The sequence below is a fragment of the Epinephelus fuscoguttatus genome, linkage group LG10, assembly GCF_011397635.1.
Source record: "Epinephelus fuscoguttatus linkage group LG10, E.fuscoguttatus.final_Chr_v1".
In the NCBI taxonomy this organism is placed as follows: Eukaryota; Metazoa; Chordata; class Actinopteri; order Perciformes; family Serranidae; genus Epinephelus; species Epinephelus fuscoguttatus.
In genome coordinates this window covers 9,585,946-9,610,957 of record NC_064761.1, presented here as the reverse complement: position 1 = coordinate 9,610,957, position 25,012 = coordinate 9,585,946, and the positions used below count along the sequence as shown (strand labels likewise).

General features: G+C 40.8%; 1 protein-coding gene and 6 non-coding genes across 7 annotated transcripts; 6 read left to right on the top strand and 1 right to left on the bottom strand.

Annotated features, from left to right (window-relative positions):
- The first annotated feature begins 4,407 nt into the window (after positions 1–4,407).
- trnah-gug (transfer RNA histidin (anticodon GUG)) lies at positions 4,408–4,479 on the top strand. The gene has a single exon. It is a non-coding gene; the product is annotated as a tRNA-His (tRNA).
- Positions 4,480–7,231: 2,752 nt separating this feature from the next.
- trnah-gug (transfer RNA histidin (anticodon GUG)) lies at positions 7,232–7,303 on the top strand. The gene has a single exon. It is a non-coding gene; the product is annotated as a tRNA-His (tRNA).
- A 3,934-nt stretch (positions 7,304–11,237) lies between these two features.
- On the top strand, positions 11,238–11,309 carry trnah-gug (transfer RNA histidin (anticodon GUG)). The gene has a single exon. It is a non-coding gene; the product is annotated as a tRNA-His (tRNA).
- Positions 11,310–11,838: 529 nt separating this feature from the next.
- LOC125896171 (general transcription factor II-I repeat domain-containing protein 2-like) lies at positions 11,839–13,677 on the bottom strand. The gene has a single exon (XM_049588537.1). The coding sequence runs from the start codon at positions 13,675–13,677 to the stop codon at positions 11,839–11,841; it is 1,839 nt and encodes a 612-aa protein (XP_049444494.1).
- A 290-nt stretch (positions 13,678–13,967) lies between these two features.
- On the top strand, positions 13,968–14,039 carry trnah-gug (transfer RNA histidin (anticodon GUG)). The gene has a single exon. It is a non-coding gene; the product is annotated as a tRNA-His (tRNA).
- A 9,017-nt stretch (positions 14,040–23,056) lies between these two features.
- On the top strand, positions 23,057–23,128 carry trnah-gug (transfer RNA histidin (anticodon GUG)). The gene has a single exon. It is a non-coding gene; the product is annotated as a tRNA-His (tRNA).
- Positions 23,129–24,644: 1,516 nt separating this feature from the next.
- trnah-gug (transfer RNA histidin (anticodon GUG)) lies at positions 24,645–24,716 on the top strand. Its single transcript has one exon. It is a non-coding gene; the product is annotated as a tRNA-His (tRNA).
- The last annotated feature ends 296 nt before the right edge of the window (positions 24,717–25,012 follow it).

Genomic DNA, 25,012 nt, shown 5'->3' with positions numbered 1-25,012 from the left:
TAATTTAGGGTCTTATGTACATAATATTAAACATGTAAAAACAATTAGAAATCACTTTCCATCCAAATTCGAAATATCTGTCTTTTAAGTTTTTGTACATTCTTGAAACTGGGTTTGATTTGGCTGTGGTTATCTCTGAGATTTATTACGCAATAAATTCCAAACCGATCATAAATCATCTGTCAGTTGTCTCATCCCACCCCCCAGTGGCAGCGCAACAAAACCTTTCTGCTCCAGCTAAATCTGCCTCTTTGAGTCTGAGCCAACTCGTCTTTCTAGTCTGATGTTTAGAAAATACAGATTGTAAACTGGCTGAACCGCTTGGCTGAGACCCAGCGGAGGCTCTGCCTCTGGCGGGCTCCCAGCAGCACTTGAATCAGGTTGACCGGCTACAGAGCCCGGACAATCCGAGCCTTTGCAGCTTGTGGAGCTGCATTAACAGGCGGCTTGTGAACGGCTGGGCTGGGCTGGGCAGCCATTGCTGAGCCAGGGAGATGTCAATCAAAACGAGGGAGCTGTCAATCAGAGCGTTATCTGCCACGCCCACTCTGCCCTGGCAAATTAGCTGTTTTTAAACCAGGTTTTCTAATAGTTATTAATGGTTAGTTTCACTAAGACTTTTGTGGATGATTAATGAGACACTCGACTTTGAAATAATATATGCATTTTTACTATTTCAAGCTGTGTTTCCAAAGGCTTTAAAGCACACATTTTAGTAAATATCAGATATTTAATGCATGATATTGATGAATAACTATCAGATATTATATATTTATCATCTCTAAGCATTACATTAGTGGGGTTTCCATCCAAATGTATTGAACTTTTTGAGCAAATTTTGTGAAAATGTGCAAAAGAAAATGCAAATTTATGCCTGTTTTCATTCGTTATTGTTTTGCGATTATTGGGAGTCAACAGGAAGAGCAGTAGGTGGCGCTTCTCATGAAAAATGAACAAAATAAAAAGCAGCAGCATTTCACTCACGAACTCTGGCTGAAACATTTCCGTTTGTCAAGGGCCACATTTGAGGATCTGTGTGCCGGTACATCATCGTTTATTTGCAAAACCTGTTTCCATAGCAATAAGTCGCATTTTCCTTTTATCGATACGCTGAAAAATCCACCCCCTCCAAGCGTAATAACTTTTTTGTGAATTTTCAGCCTTTTTTTTTTTTAGAATTTCTGGCGTTTCTATCCTTTTTTTTTTTCACAATTTTTAAAAATGTGAATAAAAATAGGTGGATGGAAACCCCACTATTTTCTGATATGAAGTGCATCACAGGGTCTAAAATGGCAGTGCAATTGAAAAAGGTGGTAATTAATATAATAATTACCATAATATAAATAATAACACATAATATACTGTAATAGATAATAGCTATATATAATAAAATGACATGCTGTAATTTTTTTGTTTGTAACGTTAAACTATAGTGTGTGAACTGAGCATTAGAGGCTGCAACAAATTAAACAAAACAAGAAAATTAAACATGTAATTTTGTATTTGTATGTAAACTATTTACAGTAATGTGTGTGTTTGTGTGTGTGTGTGTGCGCGTGCGCGTGTGTGCACGCGTTCTATGCAGTGACACAACATTTGTGACATAGCCACTCTCCCTCCGGAAAGCGTCTTCGTCGACACAAGCCAGGTGAAAACACAGCTCACAGAGTTCACACTGGAGCCACACTGTGTTGCTTTCCTGCAGAATGTGCAGTGACTGCCTTCGTCTGCTGCAGGGATGACATTTTTTGGATCCCTCCTGGCCTTCTTCTCTCCTCTCCTTTTTTCTAGTTCCTCCTTCCTTTTTTTCCTTTTTGTTTTTCTCCCTCTCTTCAGCTTCCAGTCTATCCAAATGCGCAACGTAGTCATCACTCGTGATGACCCAAGCCTGCAGTGGGACCTGGCGGCGTACCCCTCCTGGTTTGTCCCCAGATGTGGGTGTCATAAGGATTTCTGAAAGTGAGTGCGGAATGAGGCCGGCTTCAATGAGGTGATTTTTGTTGGACCTCTTGCATGTGGGACATTTAACGTTACTCTGTGTTTCCTCTGAAGGTAGCAATGAGCTGCTGGGCACAGTAGAGGGAATGGCAGCTCATGGGTTGGAGGAGGTGAGCATGGCGGAGGAGGTTGGCATGGCAGAGGAGGCCGCTGCAGTGGGCCCAACAGAGGGAACGGCCTCAGGAACAGTGGAGAAGGCGGTGGGCACAGCAACTTGACTAGGCACGAGCTTTACGATCTGGAGAGAAATTGATAAGGTAGGAACAGGGTTCCTAACGTTAAAGCTGCATAACAATTAATAGGAATCATTATACAGAAATAAAATAAAAAAACCTAACCTGTGACATGTCCACTGCTCTCTTGACAGAGGATGGATGCCAGCCTTCCTGAACCCAGCCATGATGTTGTCTGGGGTGATAGCCTTCTCATATGCGTGCTTCAGCACTGAGGAGAAGTGCTTTTTTCCTACCACCATGTCCCCCCTTTCCAAGCCCATCCGGCTGGCCAGAGTGCTGAACACCGCTTTGAGGGGGTTGAATATGCTGATGTCGAGTGGCTGCAGCATGTGAGTGGTGTGTGGGAGGAGCAGCAGGATCTCCACTTGATCAGCTTGGCATCTGTCGACGATGTAGCGGCTACAGTGTGTTTCATGTTGGTCCATGATTAGTAATAGGGGACCTTCTGGGGGGGCATGATTTATGAAATGGTCCAGCCTTATAATAATAATTTCAGCTATCATGTACCCTCTATCAGAATACCCATACAGGCTGTTTTTGGGTCCATCCAGAGCATACGGCACACTGGGAAGGCATCTGGGATAAATGATGAAGGGAGGTATGTTTGCACCAGCTGCACTGACTGCCAGTTGCATAGTGATATGCTCTCTGGTGGTGGTCTGCTGGAGGTAAACATGCCTCCTCCCCTTTTGACACACCACCTGCTCCTTTGACTTTGACTTGTCCCCAAAGCTGGACTCATCACAATTCCAGATCTGACCAGGTTTGTCTTGCAGACTGTACTTCTCCACAATACCCTCGTACAAGCTGAAAAACTTCTCTGCTGCCTCAGGTGTGGCCACGAGGACCCTGGCCCGATCGAGGGAGTCCGGTGTCTGGGAAGTCAGCTCTGGATGGCAATGTTTTAAATCTGGACCACTAGCTGTCACTGAGTCTCTTCTCGACGTTCAGCAGGGTCTCCTGGCTGCTGTCCTTAATTATTTCTAAGGCCAGGCATTTTATAACTGACCTGGTCAGCGGGAAGCCATGGTCAGCCATCCAGGTGATATAATTAACAAGGGCCTCTTCCTCTTCCTGGATAATGGCTCTGTTTGGATGAGGACCACATTGTGATCAGCAAGTGTAGATTTGGGGATGTTATATTTTTTAGAGGTTTTCTTGACACTCTCTTCTTTTCTAATCTCCTCCATAGCAGCCTCATGAGTCTCCCTGCTGTAAGTTCTGTTTCTTTTCCCTTACATTCTTCCCTACCAAAAGAGAAAGAGCTGGAGTCAATGATGACACAGATATTTATAAGAACCATGACCTGGAAGTATTTATTTATTGATTCAAGTGTCCAGAATACCGTGATGTCTGGAAAACAGTGAGTCTATGTTAAAGTATGGTAAAAAAAAAACAAAAAAAAAAAAAAAAAACACTGTGAAGTTGTTCTGAACATGCTGCTTCATTTTAAATGCCATATACTTAATTTTATAGGTGATAAGAAGACACTTACCGCAGTCTGTGGATGTGAAGAAAATGGGGTCATCAAAATCCAGTTAAGAGCGAACATGGACATGGTTGCTTTACTCACCTGCTGAAGAACAGACAGGCAGCCCTGTTGAGTTGTAGGCTTTGCAAAATCATGTCCAACAAGGAATAGTGAGATTAATGTAGGTAAGTGCAGCACACAGTGATGCTGTGCTACTCACTTTGGTGAAAAAAGATCACACCAGATGATAATATCCGTTATAACAGTACATGAAAACTAAAAACACCAATTAGCCTACCATCTGCATTAGGCTACCACCCAGTGCAACTTTGATCAGCACTGTTAATGGAATAATTGCTGACAGACTGTAACTATATAAACTTTGTTTTTTTTAAACATGCAAAGCCTATTTAGATATTTTTGTGTTTCGATTATCTTTAAGTTTAAGGTGTGTTACAGTTAAGACTCTTACCTTAGGCTGCAACCATCCTAATAGGATTATTCAGAAGATACGTTATTGCTGTATGTTGGAAAATATCTTCCAAGATGAATTAAGATCTGAACACTGAGATGGAGATTATATCCTCTAAGAACATAACATAAAAACCCAGTAATAGCCTCCAGTAACAAAGGCCTTCTCTGACACGTCACGCTGCTCTGCAGCAGGTGTTTATTCACTGCAAACACGCTTAGCAGCAGCTTGCCGTGATCGTATAGTGGTTAGTACTCTGCGTTGTGGCCGCAGCAACCCCGGTTCGAATCCGGGTCACGGCAGGATTTTAAGATGCTCTGTTTCTGTTTGTTAAAAAGTTCTTGGTACAGTTTGACTTTACAAAAACACTTTCACCCCAGGTTTAGAAGAAACTGTCGTTGTTACAGTTTCCACCACAACAAAGCAACAGAATAAAAGTCAACGTAGACATAAATTAGCCAATTATAAACTCTGCAACACAAAATTTAAATTTAGCAGCACATGGACCAACTCCTAAATATATATTAATATGTTTTGGCTTGAGCTGTAACCTTAATACACCAACAAACAGCCTAAAGTATACACACACTGCACTGCTACACTAACAGCTGAGCAAAACTCACATGGAGTGGCTTATCACAAAAATGAGAACAGCATGAGGGTCAGCCCACCTTAACTGGATCGAAACTGTGCCTAATTTTCAAGTTAATCTGCTACAGCAGCAAGCAAGATGCAGGGACTTGGCTCAGGTCTGGAGGACTTGTAGCATTTCACTGTCAAACAGTCCACACTATGCACACTCTGCTACATTCATAGCTATAACAGCATGTACACTCTGGCATTTGGCTGCACACTAAGGCACACTACCTAACATTATCCCTCGAGTCATTCCTTACAGGAGTTTGCTACTTGTCAAGATGTAGCATTCTTCTAAATGCACATATAATAATTAAAAAAAAACAAAAAAAAACAAAAAAAAAAAACGTTGTCAGGCCTGGTGAACTAAGTTATAACAGCATTGTGTGCAGCTGCAAGTAATTTATTAGTGGGGTGACTTTGCAAATCCCATCAATTACAAATATTCTATAACCTATGAGGACTGTCTGCACATACAAAACTGACATTAGTTACGGTTAATTAGTCAATCTAATGTTAGCTAGTCTAGCTAACATGTTAGCTACTTTAGCCAACGTTAGCTAATTCCCCTCTAATGCAGTCTTCGCTGGTTTACTGGTTTAATGGCCATTACAAAGAAAACAAAAGTCACCCCACCACACTGTGCTAAAAATGTTAATGTTGCCTTTAGCTATCTAGTTTGACGGTAGTTAACTGGCTTAATGTTGGTTTCACATTTAAGCTAGTCATCAACTCGACCACATTAGCCTTTTCAAATTTGGTATTTTTAAGATAATTAAAACAGCTGTAATGTATGGTAAACAACACTATAAAGTTGTTCTAAACATGCTGCTTCACTGGAAATACCAAATACTTAATTATAGGTGATAAGAAGATACTTAGCGCAGTCTGTGGATGTGAAGAAAATGGGGTCGTCAAAATCCAGTTAAGAGCGAACGTGGACATGGTTGCTTTACTGGGTCCATGTCATTGGTCCGACATTCTATTAGTCCGACGTCCCGTTGTTCCGATATGTGATTATACTAGGCTATACTGTATTTGTGTACCATAGAGGATCAGCAAACGCAACAAAAGTAGGGTACTGGTCGAGATACAAGTGCCTTTCCTGACCCTAACCAAGTGGTTTTTGTGCCTAAACCTAACCAGACCTTAACCATAGGGCATCATGATGATTTCGGAACAATGGGTCTTCGGAACAATGGGTTTAATATGGTCTGAACAATGGGATGTCGGACCAATGGGCAGACCCCACTTTACTCACCTGCCAAAGAACAGACAGGCAGCCCTGTTAAGTTATGGGCTTTGCAAAATCATGTCCAACAAGGAATAGTGAGTGTAGCACACACTGATGCTGAATGCTGAAAAGATCACACCAGATGATAATATCCGTTATAACAGTACACGAAAACTAAAAACACCAATTAGCCTACCATCTGCATTAGGCTACTACCCAGTGCAACTTTGATCAGCACTGTTAATGGAATAATTGCTGACAGACTGTAACCATTTAAACTTTTTGTTGTTGTTGTTTTGACAACATGCACAGCCTATTTAGACATTTCTGTGTTTTGATTATCTGTAAGTTTAAGGTGTGTTACAGTTAAGACTCTTACCTTAGGCTGCAACCGTCCTAATAGGATTATTCAGAAGATACGTTCTTGCTGTATGTTGGAAAATATCTTCCAAGATGAATTAAGATCTGAATACTAAGCTAGAGATTATATCCTCTAAGAACATAACATAAAAAACCAGTAATAGCCTCCAGTAACAAAGGCCTTCTCTGACACGTCACGCTGCTCTGCAGCAGGTGTTTATTTACTGCAAACACGCTTAGCAGTAGCTCGCCGTGATCGTATAGTGGTTAGTACTCTGCGTTGTGGCCGCAGCAACCCCGGTTTGAATCCGGGTCATGGCAGTATTTTGAGATACGAAAACACTTTCACCCCAGGCTGAGAAGAAACTGCTGTAGTTACAGTGTCCAAATAACCACAACAAAGCAACAGAATAAGATTGGCGTAGACATAAATTAGCTAATTATAAACTCTGCACCACATTATGTAAATTTAGCAGCACATGGACCAACTCCTAAATACAGAGAAAAAAAACAAAAAAAACAAACAAAAAAACCCCACCATTGTCAGGCCTGGTGAACTAAGTTATAACAGCATTGTGTGCAGCTGCATAAGTAATTTATTAGTGGGGTGACTTTGCAAATCCTCTCACAAGATATGTTCTTGCTGTATGCTGGAAAATATCTTCCAAGATGAATTAAGATCTGAACACTGAGATGGAGATTATATCCTCTAAGAACATAACATAAAAAACCAGTAATAGCCTCCAGTAACAAAGGCCTTCTCTGACATGTCCGCTGCTCTGCAGCAGGTGTTTATTCACTACAAACATACTTAGCAGTAGCTCGCCGTGATCGTATAGTGGTTAGTACTCTGCGTTGTGGCCGCAGCAACCCCGGTTCGAATCCGGGTCACGGCAGGATTTTGAGATGCTCTGTTTCTGTATGGTAAAAAGTTCTTGGTATTACAGTTTGACTTTACAAAAACACTTTCACTCCAGGCTGAGAAGAAACTTGCTGTTACAGTGTCCAAATAACAAAGCAACAGTGACGTAGACAGAAATTAGCTAATTATAAACTGCACCATATTATTTAAATTTAGTAGCACACAGACCAACTCCTAAATATCTATTAACCCTTATTCCTTGTTTAAAAAAAGTTACGTTGGCCTTGTTAACTATGTAGATTTGTAGTTTGACCTTTAAACTGGAATAAATTTATGAAAGATGAATATTTTTCCAAACTTTTTCCCCCAGTTTCTTCATGAAGGGGTTCTTAATTGATTTATGTCATGATTTAATTAATCACATTGATTTTGGTGTATTGTTACTTTTTGTAAAATGTCAGTTTGTCCAAAAAAGTTATGTTCGCCTTATTATCTACAAGATTTGTAGTTTGACCTTTAAACTGGAATAAATTTATTAAAGATTAATATTTTTCCAAACTTTTTTTCCTAGTTTCTTTATTAAGGGGTTCTTGATTGATTTATATCATGATTTAACGAATCACATTAATAATTAACCCTTCAGGTGCCAGTTTTGATCATATACCACTAACTGCTTTTTTTGAAAAATGTAATGTGACATTGAACAAAAAAGTTACATTGACCTTGTTAGCTACAAGACTGGTACCACAGACTTCCATTATAACCACTTTTTTTTTTTTTTTTTTACTGCCCATGAGAAACAAAGTGAAAAAAAAAGATTTTCCCTGTAATTTCCCATTTCTCTGCAGCAAACTTCATGAAATTTTGTAAAATAAAGAGAATTACAAAATTGCCTCATTCTGTCACCTCTGACACCACTCACCAAATCTTGCAAAATAACAGCATTTATTAGAACATCCATCAAAACAGATATCAAACAACAGAACTAATAACTGAATTGAATTGAAAAGGGAATGTGGTGTGTGTGTGTGTGTGTGTGTGTGTGTGTGTGTGTGTGTGTGTGTGTGTGTGTGTGTTTACAACAGAACAAATAATTGAATTGGATTGAAAAGGGAAAGTCGTGTGTGTGTGTGTGTGTGTGTGTGTGCGTCTAACGTCCATCAGTGCACGGTGTGCACACTGGAGCCCAGTGCTCCCTGCAAACATGCTTCTTGCAGACGGCACAGCGGATTGACACTCTCTTGTGGCAGACTGAGCAAAGGCCCCTGTCTGCATTGCTTGATTTCTGGGTTGGGACGCTTGTGCTTGCTGCTGGTGCTCGTGCCTCCCTGACTCATGTAGTGGCCACCTGTTTGTTCTCCGGCCACATCTGTGGGTCAAGCCCATGTGCTATTGTGTGTGTGTGTGTGTGTGTGTGTGTGTGTGTGTGTGTGTGTGTGCGATAATAAGTGTACATGCTGGTCTTCCGTCCTCATGAAAATATCTCCATCTGACTGCGAGGCAATCAGGCAAACCTACTCACCTTGTGCCAATCACATGACGTGCAAGTTTTTTTTTTCTGAGGCGCGAGAACAAGTCTCCTGCTTTCCTGACTAGTGCAGCTTGTGCACGACGCGACCTGCACATGCGGTCTGTGTCACTGGAGATACCTTTTTTGGGGCTAATGTTGACATTAGTGATTTAAAACTAACGAAAGTGGAAAGTGGAGAACACTCGCTTTACGGTAAGCAATATGTTCTCTTTTAGTAGGCTAATTGTGCATGATACCATTACCTTGTCAACATTTGGTTCGTTTTAGCTTGCCATGGTATCTGTTAACTAGCTAAACAATGTTGGTGCTAATGTATTAACATTTGTCATAGTAAAGATAGTAGCATTAGCTAGTTGTAGTAGTTAGCACAGCTTCACTGCAGCGTTGTGGGATGCCGGAGGAATGAATCCATTATTGTAGCTAATCAAGTTCCACTAATGGTGTAGTGTAAGTTACAGTAGTCACTGTCACGTTCGATGGCGGTGTCAAAGATCAGAGAATTGCTGTTCATTTTTCGATAAATGTTGACTTGATGCTGATGGCTGCAGTGATTGAAGCTGTGGCTCGTGCCGTGTTGCCTGCACGACAGAGTAGTCTAATGGAGAAGAGCCACTCATATGCCTCTCTATTTAAATGCCTTTAATACACTTACTGTTTTATAATATGACTTTTATTGCAACGTAAAGCACTTTTGAGTCGCCACTGCATATGAAATGTGCTATGCTTTGGCTATTTAGGCTACATTAGCTAGCATCACATTTCACCAGTCCAAGTTGCAGAGCTAGCTAACTTTCCATTCTCACTTCAATTTTTCAGAATGAGGGAGTTTGGGGAGGAGGATGCCCTGACAGTAGCTCAGCTTGAGTCAGGAGTCAGGTGTAAGTGGAGCTGGTCCTGGCTGAAGCTAGATTCAAACACTGATATTAAGGGAAAGGAATATGTGTTTCCCCTGTCTCATTTCTTTAAGAAAATCGACCAACCAGGTCATGCCAGATGTAGTCTCTGCTGCAAAGTAATAAACTGCTCTTGTAAGGGCTCCCATGCCCTTTTGGCGCACTGTAAAATGCAAACACACAGACAGAAGGTAGTGACTATTCTGACCACACGTAGTGTCACATCAGCAACTCAGGGCCTGTCACAACAGGGGACATCTACTCAGCTGTCACAGCCCTGTGCAGATAAGGGAAGCAGTGAAGGTGCCAGTGCCCCTGTTTGAAAGAGCAGCCAATGCAGAGGTCAGTGTTGGTTAGTAGCCAGTGCTAGGTGTTATCACTAAATAAATAAAATACTATGGGGTGTGTAGGAGGATTTCTTTTTCCACTTAGTGTAGACCAAGACTTTCATAATCTATGATTATCATAGATCATGAAAAAGCAGAAAAAAGCACTGGAAATATTGGCACAGAAGGCCAAAAAAGCAAGTACAAGTCATAAGTACAATATTTGAATATTCATGTTTCACACCTTACATTACAGTAATAAACAGATATGCACACCAGACCAGATGATAGGCAGCTGTTCAGCTGGTGTACAAGTCTTTGTCTTTGTGGTTTCAGGTCTGCTTCAGAGAGGGGCAGAATCTTCCAGAATCATCAGTGAACTCTGGCTCCTGTTCCTATTGACAAATAAATCTTTGTTACATAAATAAACCCCCCCCCCCCCCGCTCTCTCTCACCCCATTTCACTCTTTCCTGTTCATTAAAGGCAAAAACCCCAAAAAATAATCTTTAAAAAAATAAATCTTTCTTTCTAATTCTAATTGTTGTATCTTCATTTTTCTTATTTTTCTTATTGTTAGGATTGGTTCTTTAGTACCTGAGTGGGTTCGGACGCGTGCCCCCAGACCCTCCTAGGAGGTTCATATGTGGTGCTTGGTGGACAACAGGAGCACATTCTTCCTCTTTTCGGGAGGTATGACATGATGGTGTGGGTCTCGGCGTGACAGAGGCATGGCTGTTCCTCAGTGGGAAACTATATGAAATACAAAAAAATCAGCTAAATGTGAGTAAAAGCATAAAATTTGAGGCCTAACCTTCAAAATGAATGCAAAACCTGATGAAAATCCTGATTTTATGCTGCCATGGCCAAGGAATAAAAAATACTGGTTTTAAGGATTTCAGTGTCTGTGAGTAGATTACACACTGACACACACCTGAAAAATATTTTTTTAATTTCAACCATTCTGACTGAAAGAGCTTATCACTAACTACACATCAAAACCATTTTATAGTTGTCAAAAAGATTTTTTTTGATCTGGTCTGCAGCCATGCCAATTTCTTATATGGCCACCAGAGGTCAGGAGGGGGGGGGGGATTATATCCTCTAAGAACATAACATAAAAACCCAGTAATAGCCTCCAGTAACAAAGGCCTTCTCTGACACGTCATGCTGCTCTGCAGCAGGTGTTAATTCACTGCAAACACGCTTAGCAGCAGCTTGCCGTGATCGTATAGTGGTTAGTACTCTGCGTTGTGGCCGCAGCAACCCCGGTTCGAATCCGGGTCACGGCAGAATTTTGACATACTCTGTTTCTGTATGTTAAAAAGTTCTTGGTGTCTCCTTCAAATACACAGAGGATTAAGGGTGTGTGGGAGAAAGAATTATCAGTGTCTACTGATGAAGGCACATGGGAGAATATTTGGAATCATGCCACAAAGATATCTATCTGTACCCGGATGAAAGCAGTCCAGTTTAAAATTATACATAGAATACATATTCCCGAATCGCAGACATTCTTTTGACCCCTCACTTTCTCCTTTGTGTCTCAAATGTAAAACCGAAATAGGTACCTTAACTTTTTGCCTGTGGACATGTCAAAAACTACAGAAATATTGGTCTAATACAGGGGTGCCCAACCTTTTTTGAACCAAAATCTACTTTTAAAGTTGTCAGCCTGTCGAGATCTACCAGTTCACATAGGAAGCCGCCAACAGCCTATCTACACATTTAATATGCACACAACAAACAGAAAACCCATCCAGATATAATAAAAAGCAGTTTGTGAGTTGCAAAAAAGTTGCATAAATGTATTTCCCTACCTCAGTGGGATCTCTGGCACTGGGAGGAGGCAGCTAGTTTCTCGAAGTCAGGGCAGTAGGAGCTGGTTGCCAGCCTTAGGGAGGCCACAACGTGGTCATCTGTCATTGTAGATCTGTGCTTCAACTTGATGATTTTCATGTGAGAGAAAGCAGCCTCGCACAAATATGTTGATCCAAAAAGTGCTGTTAAGTTCAAGGCACAACTTCTGAGGTTGGGATATTTGTTTTCCAGCATTAGGTTCCAGAAGTCTCCTTTCATGCCAGGTGTCGCCCTGGATTTGATCTCAATGTCATTTTGCAGTGTGAGAATCTCAATCTCAACAGCAGAGCTATCCAGTTGAAACAGTGATGCTACTTTGGAAGCAATGTAATCCACATCGATACCCTCGCTGGCAACAGGCTCAATGGATGTAAAGTCAGTAAAACGCTTCTCAAATTCTGACAAGATGCTCTGAACTTGCTCCTTATAATGTGCACTGTCAAGCTGTGCAGAATCTTTGCCCTGACGCTGAAGTTCTGCTTGCATGTAAGGAAAGTTTCGCAGGTCACAGCGGTGCAGCCTACTTGAAAGCAGTTGTAGCTTGCTTTTAAATGTGTTCACTGAACTAATCATGTTGATCACATGTTTATCCTGACCCTGGAGCTCTAAATTCAAATCATTGAGCATTCCAGTGAGATCTGTCAGGAACGCTAAGTCCAAAAGCCACTGGCAGTCCTCTAGCTGTGCATATTCTGCATGTTTTGAAAGCTTCAGAAAATCTTTGATTTCAGGCAACAACTCACTGAACCTTGCCAAAAATTTACCTCTGCTAAGCCATCTCACATCTGTGTGAAGCAGCAGGTCTGTATGTTCTGCACCTGTGTCCTCCAAGTGAGCCCTGAATAACCTTCTCTGTAGACTCCTGGCCCGAACAGAGCACACTATCTTCATAGCAACATCCATCACTTCTTTCATGTTTAAAATCTTCTCACACAATGCTTGCTGGTGAATTATACAAAGATAATTAAGGATGTCCGGGAAAGATTCACTTTTTTTGCACAGTGCAATGAACCCACTAGTGTGGCCGACCATCACTGGAGCACCATCAGTTGTGATGGAGATGAGCTTGAAGAGAGGCAGTTGGCGCTTGTTAACAAACTCCATGAAAGCGTTGAAAACATCTTCGCCTCTTGTATGTCCTTTCAATGGCAGAAATATGAGTAGCTCTTCTTTGGCACTTATGTCATCAAAAACCATTCTAATGAAAACACATAACTGTGCCACATCCACCGTATCAGTCGACTCGTCGAACTGGAGGGAGAAGCACTCACATGCGTCAATGTCCTTCTTCAATTGCCCCTCAACATCCTCTGTCATTGCCTCACACTGCCGTGTAACAGTATTCCGGGATAACTGCACGTCCTTAATAGCGGCAACGATCTCCATTTTGTTCTTAAACTCATCAAAGAGTGCATCTGCAGCCTCAATGAACGCTTCTTTCACAACTTCGCCGTGCTTGAAAGACTTTTTGTGTTTAGCAAGAACGTGACTGACTCGATATGATGCTATTGTTGCCGCCTTACCCTTGGTGTTGGGCCTAGTAAAAATAGACTGCTGCGCTGCAAGCTGACTCTTCAATTCCTGCACTTTGCGAGTGCGTAGAGCAGTTTTAGCAGGAAAATCCGTCTCGGAGCTTTTGTGCACTGTTTTGAAATGCCGCTCCAGATTGCCCTTCTTCGGTATGGACACGCTGGCATTGCAGATGAGACAGATGGACTTTGAATTTGAGTAAACAAAAAAATAATCCTCCTCCCATTCTGAGTGAAAATGGTAGGTTTTCGTTTTTCTGGCTTCTGCCATCTTTGTGGGGTTTTTTTTTTATCCGGCTAAACCAGTTAGCTTTGATAACGGCCATATACCTGTCAACCTGGTCTGACTGCGCAAGGGAGTGGAGGGACCTCACACAACGGAAAGGGGCGTGGCTTGAGGCACAAGAGGCCGCAGTGCAGCCGGAGAAATAGTTCTATTTTACAGTTCTATTTATTTATTGACTATGTATCTCACGATCGACTGGGAATCAGTCTGCGATCTACTAGTCGATCACGATCGACTGGTTGGGCACCCAAGATCTAATATTTTAGCAGCAGCTCGCCGTGATCGTATAGTGGTTAGTACTCTGCGTTGTGGCCGCAGCAACCCTGGTTCGAATCCGGGTCACGGCAGTGTTTTGACATACCCTGTTTCTGTATGTTAAAAAGTTCTTGGTGTCTCCTTCAAATACACAGAGGATTAAGGGTGTGTGGGAGAAAGAATTATCAGTGACTATTGATGAAGGCACATGGGAGAATATTTGGAATCATGCCAAAAAGATATCTACCTGTACGAAAGCAATCCAGTTTAAAATTATACATAGAATACATATTCCCGAATCGCAGACATTCTTTTGACCCCTCACTTTCTCCTTTGTGTCTCAAATGTAAAACCGAAATAGGTACCTTAACTCATTGCCTGTGGACATGTCAGAAACTACATAAGTATTGGTCTAATATTTTATGTAAAATGGAAAAAATATTTGGTGAAGATTTAGAAATGGACCCATTGTCTTTGATTTTAGGTCTCCCAACTAGGAATGTAACCACTGTAGCCAGCAAAAGGTTGTATATCATTCTTACATTTGCTGCTAGAAAAAATATCATTACAGTGGACTAGTGATAGAGGCCCTTCTGTCAATGGTTGGTGCAAAGTTATATTTGAGTTGGTCCCTTTGGAATGTCTTACCCATAGACATAATAAAGAGTAGACGCAGCATTGGCTGCTGGGGTGCAAGAAATGCAGCCGCCATCTTGAACCGGTCATCCTTCCAAAGCAGCAGAAGATACAAGACGCCTGAGCACTGTGCGGTGTATTCCTGTTCAAATCGGCAGACTATTGAAAACAGGGCTCAGGGGATTACTTTTCACAAGTAAGACTGAACTTTATTATTGGTTTTATTTTGTGAATAGAATATTACTGTACTGTATTTATGTCCACCAGCGAAATTGTAGCCAGCTAACGTTAGCTAGGCTATGTTTAGTGCTATGAAGGCTAACTGAGACTTTATAAATCATATATTCCTTAACACTTATTTAGATTACAACTGACACAAGAATGCTGTTGTAGAAATAAAACAAATACTGGTATAACATTGACCAGCAAATTTTACACACGTGGCACAGACTGTATTATTCACATGTAATTCTTTCACCCTAACAAAAGTAAGATACCTCTCATGTCTCATACCCACCCCACTTACTTAAAAATACAGACAACAGAACATCTTACAGTAGAATAGTTTGCAAACAAGCTTACTCACAATTTCAGCAGCTTTGGTTCATTATCAACAGATACGCATTAAAAATAGGAGTTTTGTTGAAGAAAGGTTCTGAGAAATTTGAAGGAAGAAAATAGGAAGAAGTAAATCGGAAAATAGGAATAATAGGAAATAGGAAAAAATAGGATGAAAAAATAGAAAAAATAGGAAGAAAATAGTAAGAAGAAGGAAGAAAAGCTTGACCTCCTTTGTAAAATGTTTTTGTGTAGACTCTCCCAAATCTCCCGTTTTCATTTTGAAGGTTTCCCAAAGACAAAGATGTGAGGAAGAAGTGGGAAGTGGCTTTGAGGAGGGAAGGATTCACTGCAAGTGATTCATACGTGCTTTGCAGTGAGCATTTTAAGCAGGACGATTTTGATAGGACAGGTCAGACTCAGAGATGGTGTTATTCCATCCATCTTCAGCTTTCCGGTTCACCTCCAAAGAGTAGGTGTATCGTCATGAGGCTATTAGCATTCATAAATGTAAATATTCTATTATCAATCATAGGGCAGGGTGAGATACTTATCCCTGTATACACACACATACACACACATATATATATAAGTATCTCACCCTGCCCTATGATTGATAATAGAATATTTACATTTATGAATACTAATAGCCTCATGATGATACACCTACTCTTTGGAGGTGAACCTGTATATATTCTTTTCAAGTATTATGCTTCTTCATTTTAGCTGGATAAGGGCAGGATTACGTCTACCTCCAGAAGAGCTGAAGAGAGCCTGTCCGTGGCCTCTCAGGATGCCCCAGAAACTGCAACCTCACACCCACAACCTCAGCCTAATGATGTGAGTATTTCCGCACACACACACACACACACACACGGTGCTGGCAGTGGCTTTGACAGGTGATGACTATAAGAAAAAATATGGGCCATACACTAGTGGTGTCAGAGTGATGTGTGTGAAGTGAAACGTCACTCAAACCATGTTCATCCCTCTTGCTACTAGGATCATGGCTATGCCTTGCCTGCTTCTCCTACCTCTCTTAAGACCACGCCATGGCCAGAGAAAAGACGGCAAAGACCACAGTGAAGAGTCTTTTGGGGTATTTGAGGGAAAAGAACCTCATTAATGAAGAGCTCAAAAAGACGCTTGAATTCTACGCAGGTAAGACGAAATTAGCACTTTGAAATTAATGTACATCTTATTCTTACACTCTTTATTAAACTCCTTAGTTATTATGTGAAGGGGACTTTTGCTCATAAAATTTCAGATCTTCAGATAGACTTCATGGCAAAGCAGGGCCATGAGTACACAAAGGACTACAGAGTTTGCCCTCACACTCCATCTACATGGTCCAAAGGCATACAAATACCTCAGAGAGACTCGACATTTTCCCCTCCCACATCCACATACATTACAAAGGTAGTCTTAATGTTGTCCGATTGAATTTTTGGAAATTAATGATGCAAAATACGTTAAATAGCTACTTCTCAATTTTTTTGTGTTCAGTGGATGACAAGCCTGACCTGAACAAGATGATGCTGGATATGCTGGAGAGAAGATGCCAGGAAGACCAGGCTAAATATGGATGTGCTGCACTCATGTTGGATACCATGGCCATCAGAAAACATGTGCAATATAATCCACATACCCAGTCAATGTCTGGTTTTGTAGACATGGGTGATGGAAACAGTGAGACTGATGTTGCTACTGAGGCTCTTGTGTTCATGGTGGTTGGCCTACAAGGACATTGGAAGGCTCCCATTGCATACTACCTGACGAAGTCTCTGTCACCAGAAACACAAAGAGTCCTCCTCAGTCATGCTTTGGAGGAGCTGCATGCATGGGGCATTCGGGTGGTATGTGTAACAATGGATGGGCATGACTCCAACGTCAGCATGTGCAACCAACTTGGGTGTGAGCTGAAGGGAAATCCACGAGAACCGCTTAAAACCAGTTTCCCGCATCTGGTGACTGGTGAGAAAGTATTTGTAATGACGGATGCTTGCCACATGCTTAAGTTGGCACGTAATATGTTGCAGGTAAATGATGATCATTGTAGTCCTATTTGTACAAGTTATGTCTCTGCTGCTAAAAGTTATATCTATATATTGTTGTCTGTTCATTTGCACAGTTATGGCTGGACGTGATGATCAACATTTTGCTGTTTGTACTTGTTTGAGCAGTGACTGATTCTTACTCTGCAGGCGTACAGTCCAATTGCAATGACCACCGGACAGATCAATTGGAGGTACATCAATCATCTCAAGGATGTGCCAAAAAAAAGATGGACTGCACACTGCCAATAAAATTACAGACAAACATGTCTACTTTGAGAACCACAAGATGAGGGTGTCCCTGGCTGCACAAACACTGAGTCGCTCTGTGTCAGTGGCTCTCCGCACAATGAGGGATCTTGGGTACTCTCAGTTTAAAGACTGTGAGGCAATGGCAGAATTCATTGAGGTAATACAATTAGTGATTATAGAACCAAGTACATGTTTTTTTAAAATAATTCATCAAAATTTGATTTGAGCATCAGGAACAATTCATTGATAATTCTGACTGTCTCTAAATTCAACATGCAAATATTGTCATAAACCGTGATATTGCATATCTTCATAAATACAAATGTTCGTATATAACCTTATACATACCCTCACAAATTTTAGAGTGGTAAAGCTCTGTGTGAAATTTGCTGTAGTACAAAGCAGGCCTACGGAGAGAAAGAAGTCAAGCAAATACTAATACTTGCATGTTTACACGTTGAACATACAGTTTAGAAATAAGTACTCTGTTCTCTGTATATTTTGAATAGATGAGTATTGATTTCAACTATCTGATACCTAATGAAACCCTGTAATGATAGTGATTAAGATGCAGCTATTTCTTTATAGATGATTGACAGGCTGTTCGATACAATGAATGGACACGATCCTCGTGCCAAAGGATTCAAAGCTCCCTTGGGTGCTTTGAATTGGATGGAGAGCAAAGCATTTTTGTCAAGAGCCAGTGAGTACTTGCTCACTTTGGTGACAAAAGATGGAACACCCCTTCACCGATCTAAGAGGCCTATTAAAATAGTGCTTGTTATTCACGACATGAGTTCAATGATACTCTGTTCCCTTATGCATCGAGTTCCTAAGATGCTCCGTTCTCTGCATCAGGTTCATATGATGCTACTGTTACAATGTTTTTTCTTTTGTTTTGTCTCTGTTCAAATTGTTTTGTATTCAGTCCCACACAAGTGTCATAACAGTATGTATGCTAACATGATGCTCTTTTATTTCAATGTTTTTCAGTGTTCAGTTTTGTTTGTCGGAATTGTCTTGTATGTGTTTCAGGTCCTAGATGTTTGTAAATGGTATGTATTACACAACATCAAGTACATGTAGGTGTCAAAATGGTATGTATTGAATGTGTTCTTGCATGTGTTCTTGTTCTCGAGTTCTCCCAGTTCCTGTCCTACAAGTATACTGTATAAGTTAAACAAGAAACTGATCCCATTCCTACAAACATGGATGCAAACTAATTATCTATCCACCCTGGTAGCTGTTTACCATTTTCATTCTCTGTGAGTTTGCACCTCTATGATAGGCACTCAAGAATTGGTGATTATATGTTACCGATGGATGTGATGGAAAATTCACATTACTGCTTTGAATGAGCAAAATTATATGGTGCTTTCTTGGGGTGTCTGGTTTTGCCATGATCAGAGTAATAAAACTTTTTTCTTTTGCAGGTACTTGTCTGTTATCGGATTTGTCATTAACATCGACACGTTGATGCTGATGATTCCTGAACTGCTCCAAGTTCAGCGGTATGTCCTCACCTACAGGTTCAGCCAGGATCACTTGGAGCTCCTATTTAATTCAATCAGAGCGTCGGGTAGGGTTGATGTTCATTTAATTACAATAAATTCTGAAAATATACTTAATGAATATCTTAATAATATGTTATGTCTTGTGAGTAATGTGTGTATTTTGTTTTTTTTTTCTCAATCAAGGCAGCTGGAATAACAATCGATCTGCATGCCAGTTCCAGGCCATCTTCCGCCGTCTGATGGTTCGGTGTGGTGTCTCACCTAGTGAGACAGGCAACGTGGCAGCCCAAGATCACACTGTGTCCCTGTCTGCTGTAGAGATGTCCTCTGCTGAAACTGCTGAAGAGCACCCATCTCCATTCGCCAACATTTCGGCCGTTGTGTGTGACCACAGCTATCTTCCCACTCGGTTTGATGGTCTGGTGGAAAATGCTCTGGTCTACATAGCAGGATTTGTAGTCCAGCAGATTCTGCGAAAGGTGTCCTGTGATGTGTGCCGTGCAAGCTTGTTCAGAGATGCTGTACCATCATCATTTGACTAGAGCTACCACCTTCTGGCCCTGAAAAACAACAGTGGCCTAGTGATTCCATCACAAGACACAGTGAAGGTGCTGAGAGCTGCAGAGAGGGTGATTCGCTGAGCTTCAACAAAGCATGCTCCAAAGGTGTCGACAGTCACAGGGAGGAGATTCGAACCGAGGATGTTTTTCTGCTTGGGGAACACACTGAGGAGACACAGTTTGGCATCGACAACCATCATTCCAACTTGTTGTCATTGGTTGTGTCTGTGTTTCTTAAGATAAGGCTGCACCACATTGCTGCACCACATTGCCAAACTCACCTCTCTTGACCTGCAGAAAGGGAGCACGAGAAAGAAGCTCTGCAAAACAGTCCTCTTTCAGGGGTTTTAGCTCATGTAAAACTTTCATGAGCAACTTTGTACATGTGTAAATATAGTTTGGGGCGGGGGTGTGTCATGTTCTTGTGTTTAACTTGAGAATTTACATTTTTATTCTCTCTTTGCTTTGTTATGCAAGTCTGAAAAGCAAGATGAGAGCTGTAAAGGCATTTCCACTTCCTTCCCCTCCCCATTTGTTATCCAGGCTTTGCTCTAGTCACTCATGGTTGTCACTCTTTTTTATTCTGTTGTGGAACTTTTTGGTTTGCTTTGCTATATGTGCTGATAATGCTGGAATAGGTACATTTCCTGCTGTTTTGATGTGAATGTGCATCTGCCTGGGTAGAACGGCCTCGGAACAGTCACTCTTTCAAATGGCCCTTGACTGGCTAAACACAACCAATCACTCCCTATACTTTCTTAAAGGCTGGGTAAGCAGGATTTCCCTAAAGAACAATCTCTCTCTCTCGACATATATATACTGTATATACACACACACACACACATATATATATATATATATATATATGTACGTATGTATGTATATACACACATATATATGGATTATATTGATACTCTCTCTATATATGTATGAATTATATATTATATATATTTTAAAATTATATATCTCATTGTCTCTGATATATAACTTCTATCTATTGTGTTATGTGTTATATATAACATGGATTCTTACACTTTGTGATTTCCCTGCAACAGGGACTATTTTCTGTAACCTCCTATATTTGTTGATCTGAGCTGTTTTTGTTGTTGTTGTTTGTTTTGTATGCATTCTATTGCATTATTTTTGTTGAAATTCAGAAAACCAAATAAATATCTTGTTCAAAAAAAAAAAATTCTTGTTATGAAGTTATGAATACACTTTCACCCCAGGCTTAGAAGAAACTGCTGTTGTTACAGTGTCCAAATAACCACAACAAAGCAACAGAATAAGAGTGAACGTAGACATAAATTAGCCAATTATAAACTCTGCACCACATTATTTAAATTTAGCAGTACATGGACCAACTCCTAAATATATATTAATATGTTTTGCCTTGACTTGGCTTACCACAAAAATGAGAACAGCATGAGGGTCAGCCCACCTTAACTGGATCGAAAACATACCTAACTTCCAAGCTAATCTGCTACAGCAGCAAGCAAGATGCAGGGACTTGGCTCAGGTCTAGAGGACTACATTCTACATTCATAGCTATAACAGCATGTACACTCTGGCATTTGGCTGCACACTAAGGCATACTACCTAACATTATCCCTCAAGTCATTCCTTACAGGAGTTTGCTACTTGTCAAGATGTAGCATTATTTTAAACACACAAGTAATAATTAAAAAAAAAAAAAAAAAAAATCAGGCCTGGTGAACTAAGTTATAACAGCATTGTGTGCACGGTTAATTAGTCAAGCTAACGTTAGCTAGTTAAGATAACATCTTAGCTACTGTAGCCAACGTTAGCTAATTCCCCCTCTAATGCAGTCTTTGCTGGTTTACTGGTTTAATAGCCGTTACAAAGAAAACAAAAGTCACCCCACCACACTGTACTAAAAATGTTAATGTTGCCGTTAGCTATCTAGTTTGACAGTAGTTAACTGGCTTAATGTTGGTTTCACATTTAAGCTAGTCATCAACTCGACCACGTTAGCCTTTTCGAAATTGGTATTTTAAGATAATTGAAACCGGCAGCACGGTGGTGTGGTGGTTAGCACTCTCGCCTCACAGCAAGAGGGTTGCCGGTTCGATCCTGGGCGTGGGAGCCCTTCTGTGCGGAGTTTGCATGTTCTCCCCGTGTCAGCGTGGGTTCTCTCCGGGCACTCCGTCTTCCTCCCACAGTCCAAAGACATGCAGATTGGGGACTAGGTTAATTGGTAACTCTAAATTGTCCGTAGGTGTGAATGTGAGCGTGAATGGTTGTCTGTCTCGATGTGTCAGCCCTGCAATAGTCTGGCGACCTGTCCAGGGTGTACCCTGCCTCTCGCCCGATGTCAGCTGGGATAGGCTCCAGCCCCCCCGCGACCCTCAAGAGAGGATGAAGATAATTGAAACAGCTGTAACACTATAAAGTTGTTCTAAACATGCATCATCTTCTGCACAGCCACAATTCTGTCAGTCGTCCTTGGAAGAGGTCGCGGCGTGGGTTTATTTTTTAAGGCACGGATTGCAGCAATGTGATTTGGGCCAGTTTTGTGACGACGGAAAACCTTTTTGCCACTACTTCTCTCTCTCTCTACTCTACCAGTAGACTACCGCATCCACCTGTTGCACAAAACGCACACGGTATGCTGTTTTCTCTCAGTGTCCAATAGCTAGCGGTCAAGCTAACACAAGCTAATCATTCAAACGCAGTTCAATTGTCCATTTCTGGTACATTCACCCACACTCATTTGGATATCAGGCTGTAACGGACACCTAAACAAAATGTACTTGAAAGTAGTGTGTCTTGAAACCCTGTCCGTGTGTGTGTGTGTGTGTGTGTGTGTGTGCATGCTGTTTATAGACCCTCCCCACTCAGCTCTTATTGGTCAGCTGAGTTTGATAACACTATACTATTGGTGGAACTACCCATGTGCCTTGCTGAAAATCAGAAGATGATTCGTTAAATGCTAATTTATGCCAAGTTGTTGCCACAAAAAACAAATAAAATAAAAGAAAATGGGGTCGTCAAAATCCAGCTAAGAGCGAACATGGACATGGTTGCTTTACTCACCTGCTAAAGAAGAGACAGGCAGCCCTGTTGAGTTGTAGGCTTTGCAAAATCATGTCCAACAAGGAATAGTGAGATTAATGTAGGTAGGTGTAGCACACAGTGATGCTGTGCTACTCACTTTGGTGAAAAAAGATCACACCAGATGATAATATCCATTATAACAGTACACGAACATGCACAGCCTATTTAGATATCTTTGTGTTTTGATTATCTTTAAGTTTAAGGTGTGTTACAGTTAAGACTCTTACCTTAGGCTGCAACCATTCTAATAGGATTATTCAGAAGATAAGTTATTGCTGTATGTTGGAAAATATCTTCCAAGATGAACTAAGATCTGAACACTGAGATGGAGATTATATCCTCTAAGAACATAACATAAAAACCCAGTAATAGCCTCCAGTAACAAAGGCCTTCTCTGACACGTCACGCTGTTCTGCAGCAGGTGTTTATTCAGTGCATACAGGCTTAGCAGCAGCTCGCCGTGATCGTATAGTGGTTAGTACTCTGCGTTGTGGCCGCAGCAACCCCGGTTCGAATCCGGGTCACGGCAGGATTTTGACATACTCTGTTTCTGTATGGTAAAAAGTTTTTGTTATTACAGATTGACTTTACAAAAACACTTTCACTCCAGGCTTAGAAGAAACTGTTGTTCTTACAGTCTTCAAATAATATTTATTTTTTTGGCTTGAGCTGTACCCTTAATACACCAACAAACAGCTTAAACTATACAAACACTGCACTGCTACATCAACAAACAGCTTTTTATTGCATAGAACATTTAAACAATGTGTTGAAAATGGTTTAAGGCTTTATATTTCAAAGTGATTTTGTCCCAGACTACTTGTTGCACTGGTACATCTCCTTAAACTGCTGAAATATTACTTAACCTGACAAATGATGAAGAGGAACTTTTTTTTAACTAATCTAAGTCACTCTACATTGACAGCAACTAAAGGTTACAATCTAATACCATGTTAAAATGACATGTGAGGAAAAAATGAAAATGTAATTGTGAATTAATAAAAAGTTTATTACCATGAACTGAACATTTACTATCATCCAACATGTTTGTGCATATATGGCATCAACTCTGCAACTTGTATACCGACATTTCCACCGACTTATCAAGTTGGTCTGACTTGTGGGGGCATTCACGTGTTTTTCACGTGTATTGAGGATGCAGCGTCTAAGCAAAGACACATAACACAAGCCATGTTTCCATCAGCCTGTTTAGATGTGCATCTTGAAGTATCGCATCAGAAAATTATGATGGAAATGCCAAAATTCGAATTAAAATCCCCTGATTCGCACTAACTAAAATACGCTCGCTTTAGCCGGGTTTTGGTTGATTCGAAAAAATGCTGATTCGCAAAACGGGGGATGGAGACAGTTATGTTCGAATTAAGTCTGATGTAGTGCACCTCTCTCCATGGTGATATCCACACTCCAGGTCGGGAAGGCGGTAATGCATTTACAAGCTGGTTGCCAACTGCCAGAAAACATAGAAGAAGAAGAATGAGAGACTTGTTTTGTTTGTGGTTTTGCGGAAAACTTGCGCAAGTTTGTAGTTTTCACCAAAGTCCGTACATTTAATGGAAACACACAGGATTTGTATTTCTTTTAATGCGCATTTCCCAATGATTCGAATCACTTTTGGATGGAAACAGCTACAGAAATTATATGTGGTTTTGTGTTTGAGATACAGTACCTGAAAATGTTTAATAGTACTTAAATGCTGTTTCCCAAAAGCCTCAGGATATATATTTCTGCATCACATTATCATGCACCTTTGACTTTGTTATGATGTTAGAGTATATATATGTATATCACACCAATACTTCTTTCATTTGGACTTTCAGCTGTCATCAACACCCCAATATAAAAATATGACCCAAAAAATGAGTACAATAGGACTTTAAGATCTGAATACTAAGCTAGAGATTATATCCTCTAAGAACATAACATAAAAACCCAGTAATAGCCTCCAGTAACAAAGGCCATCTCTGACACGTCATGCTGCTCTGCAGCAGGTGTTTATACAGTGCATACAGGCTTAGCAGCAGCTCGCCGTGATCGTATAGTGGTTAGTACTCTGCGTTGTGGCCGCAGCAACCCCGGTTCGAATCCGGGTCACGGCAGAATTTTGACATACTCTGTTTCTGTATGTTAAAAAAGTTCTTGGTGTCTCCCTCAAATACAGAGGAGTAAGGGTGTGTGGGAGAAAGAATTATCAGTGACTATTGATGAAGGCACATGGGAGAATATTTGGAATCATGCCAAAAAGATATCTACCTGTACGAAAGCAATCCAGTTTAAAATTATACATAGAATACATATTCCCGAATCGCAGACATTCTTTTGACCCCTCACTTTCTCCTTTGTGTCTCAAATGTAAAACCGAAATAGGTACCTTAACTCATTGCCTGTGGACATG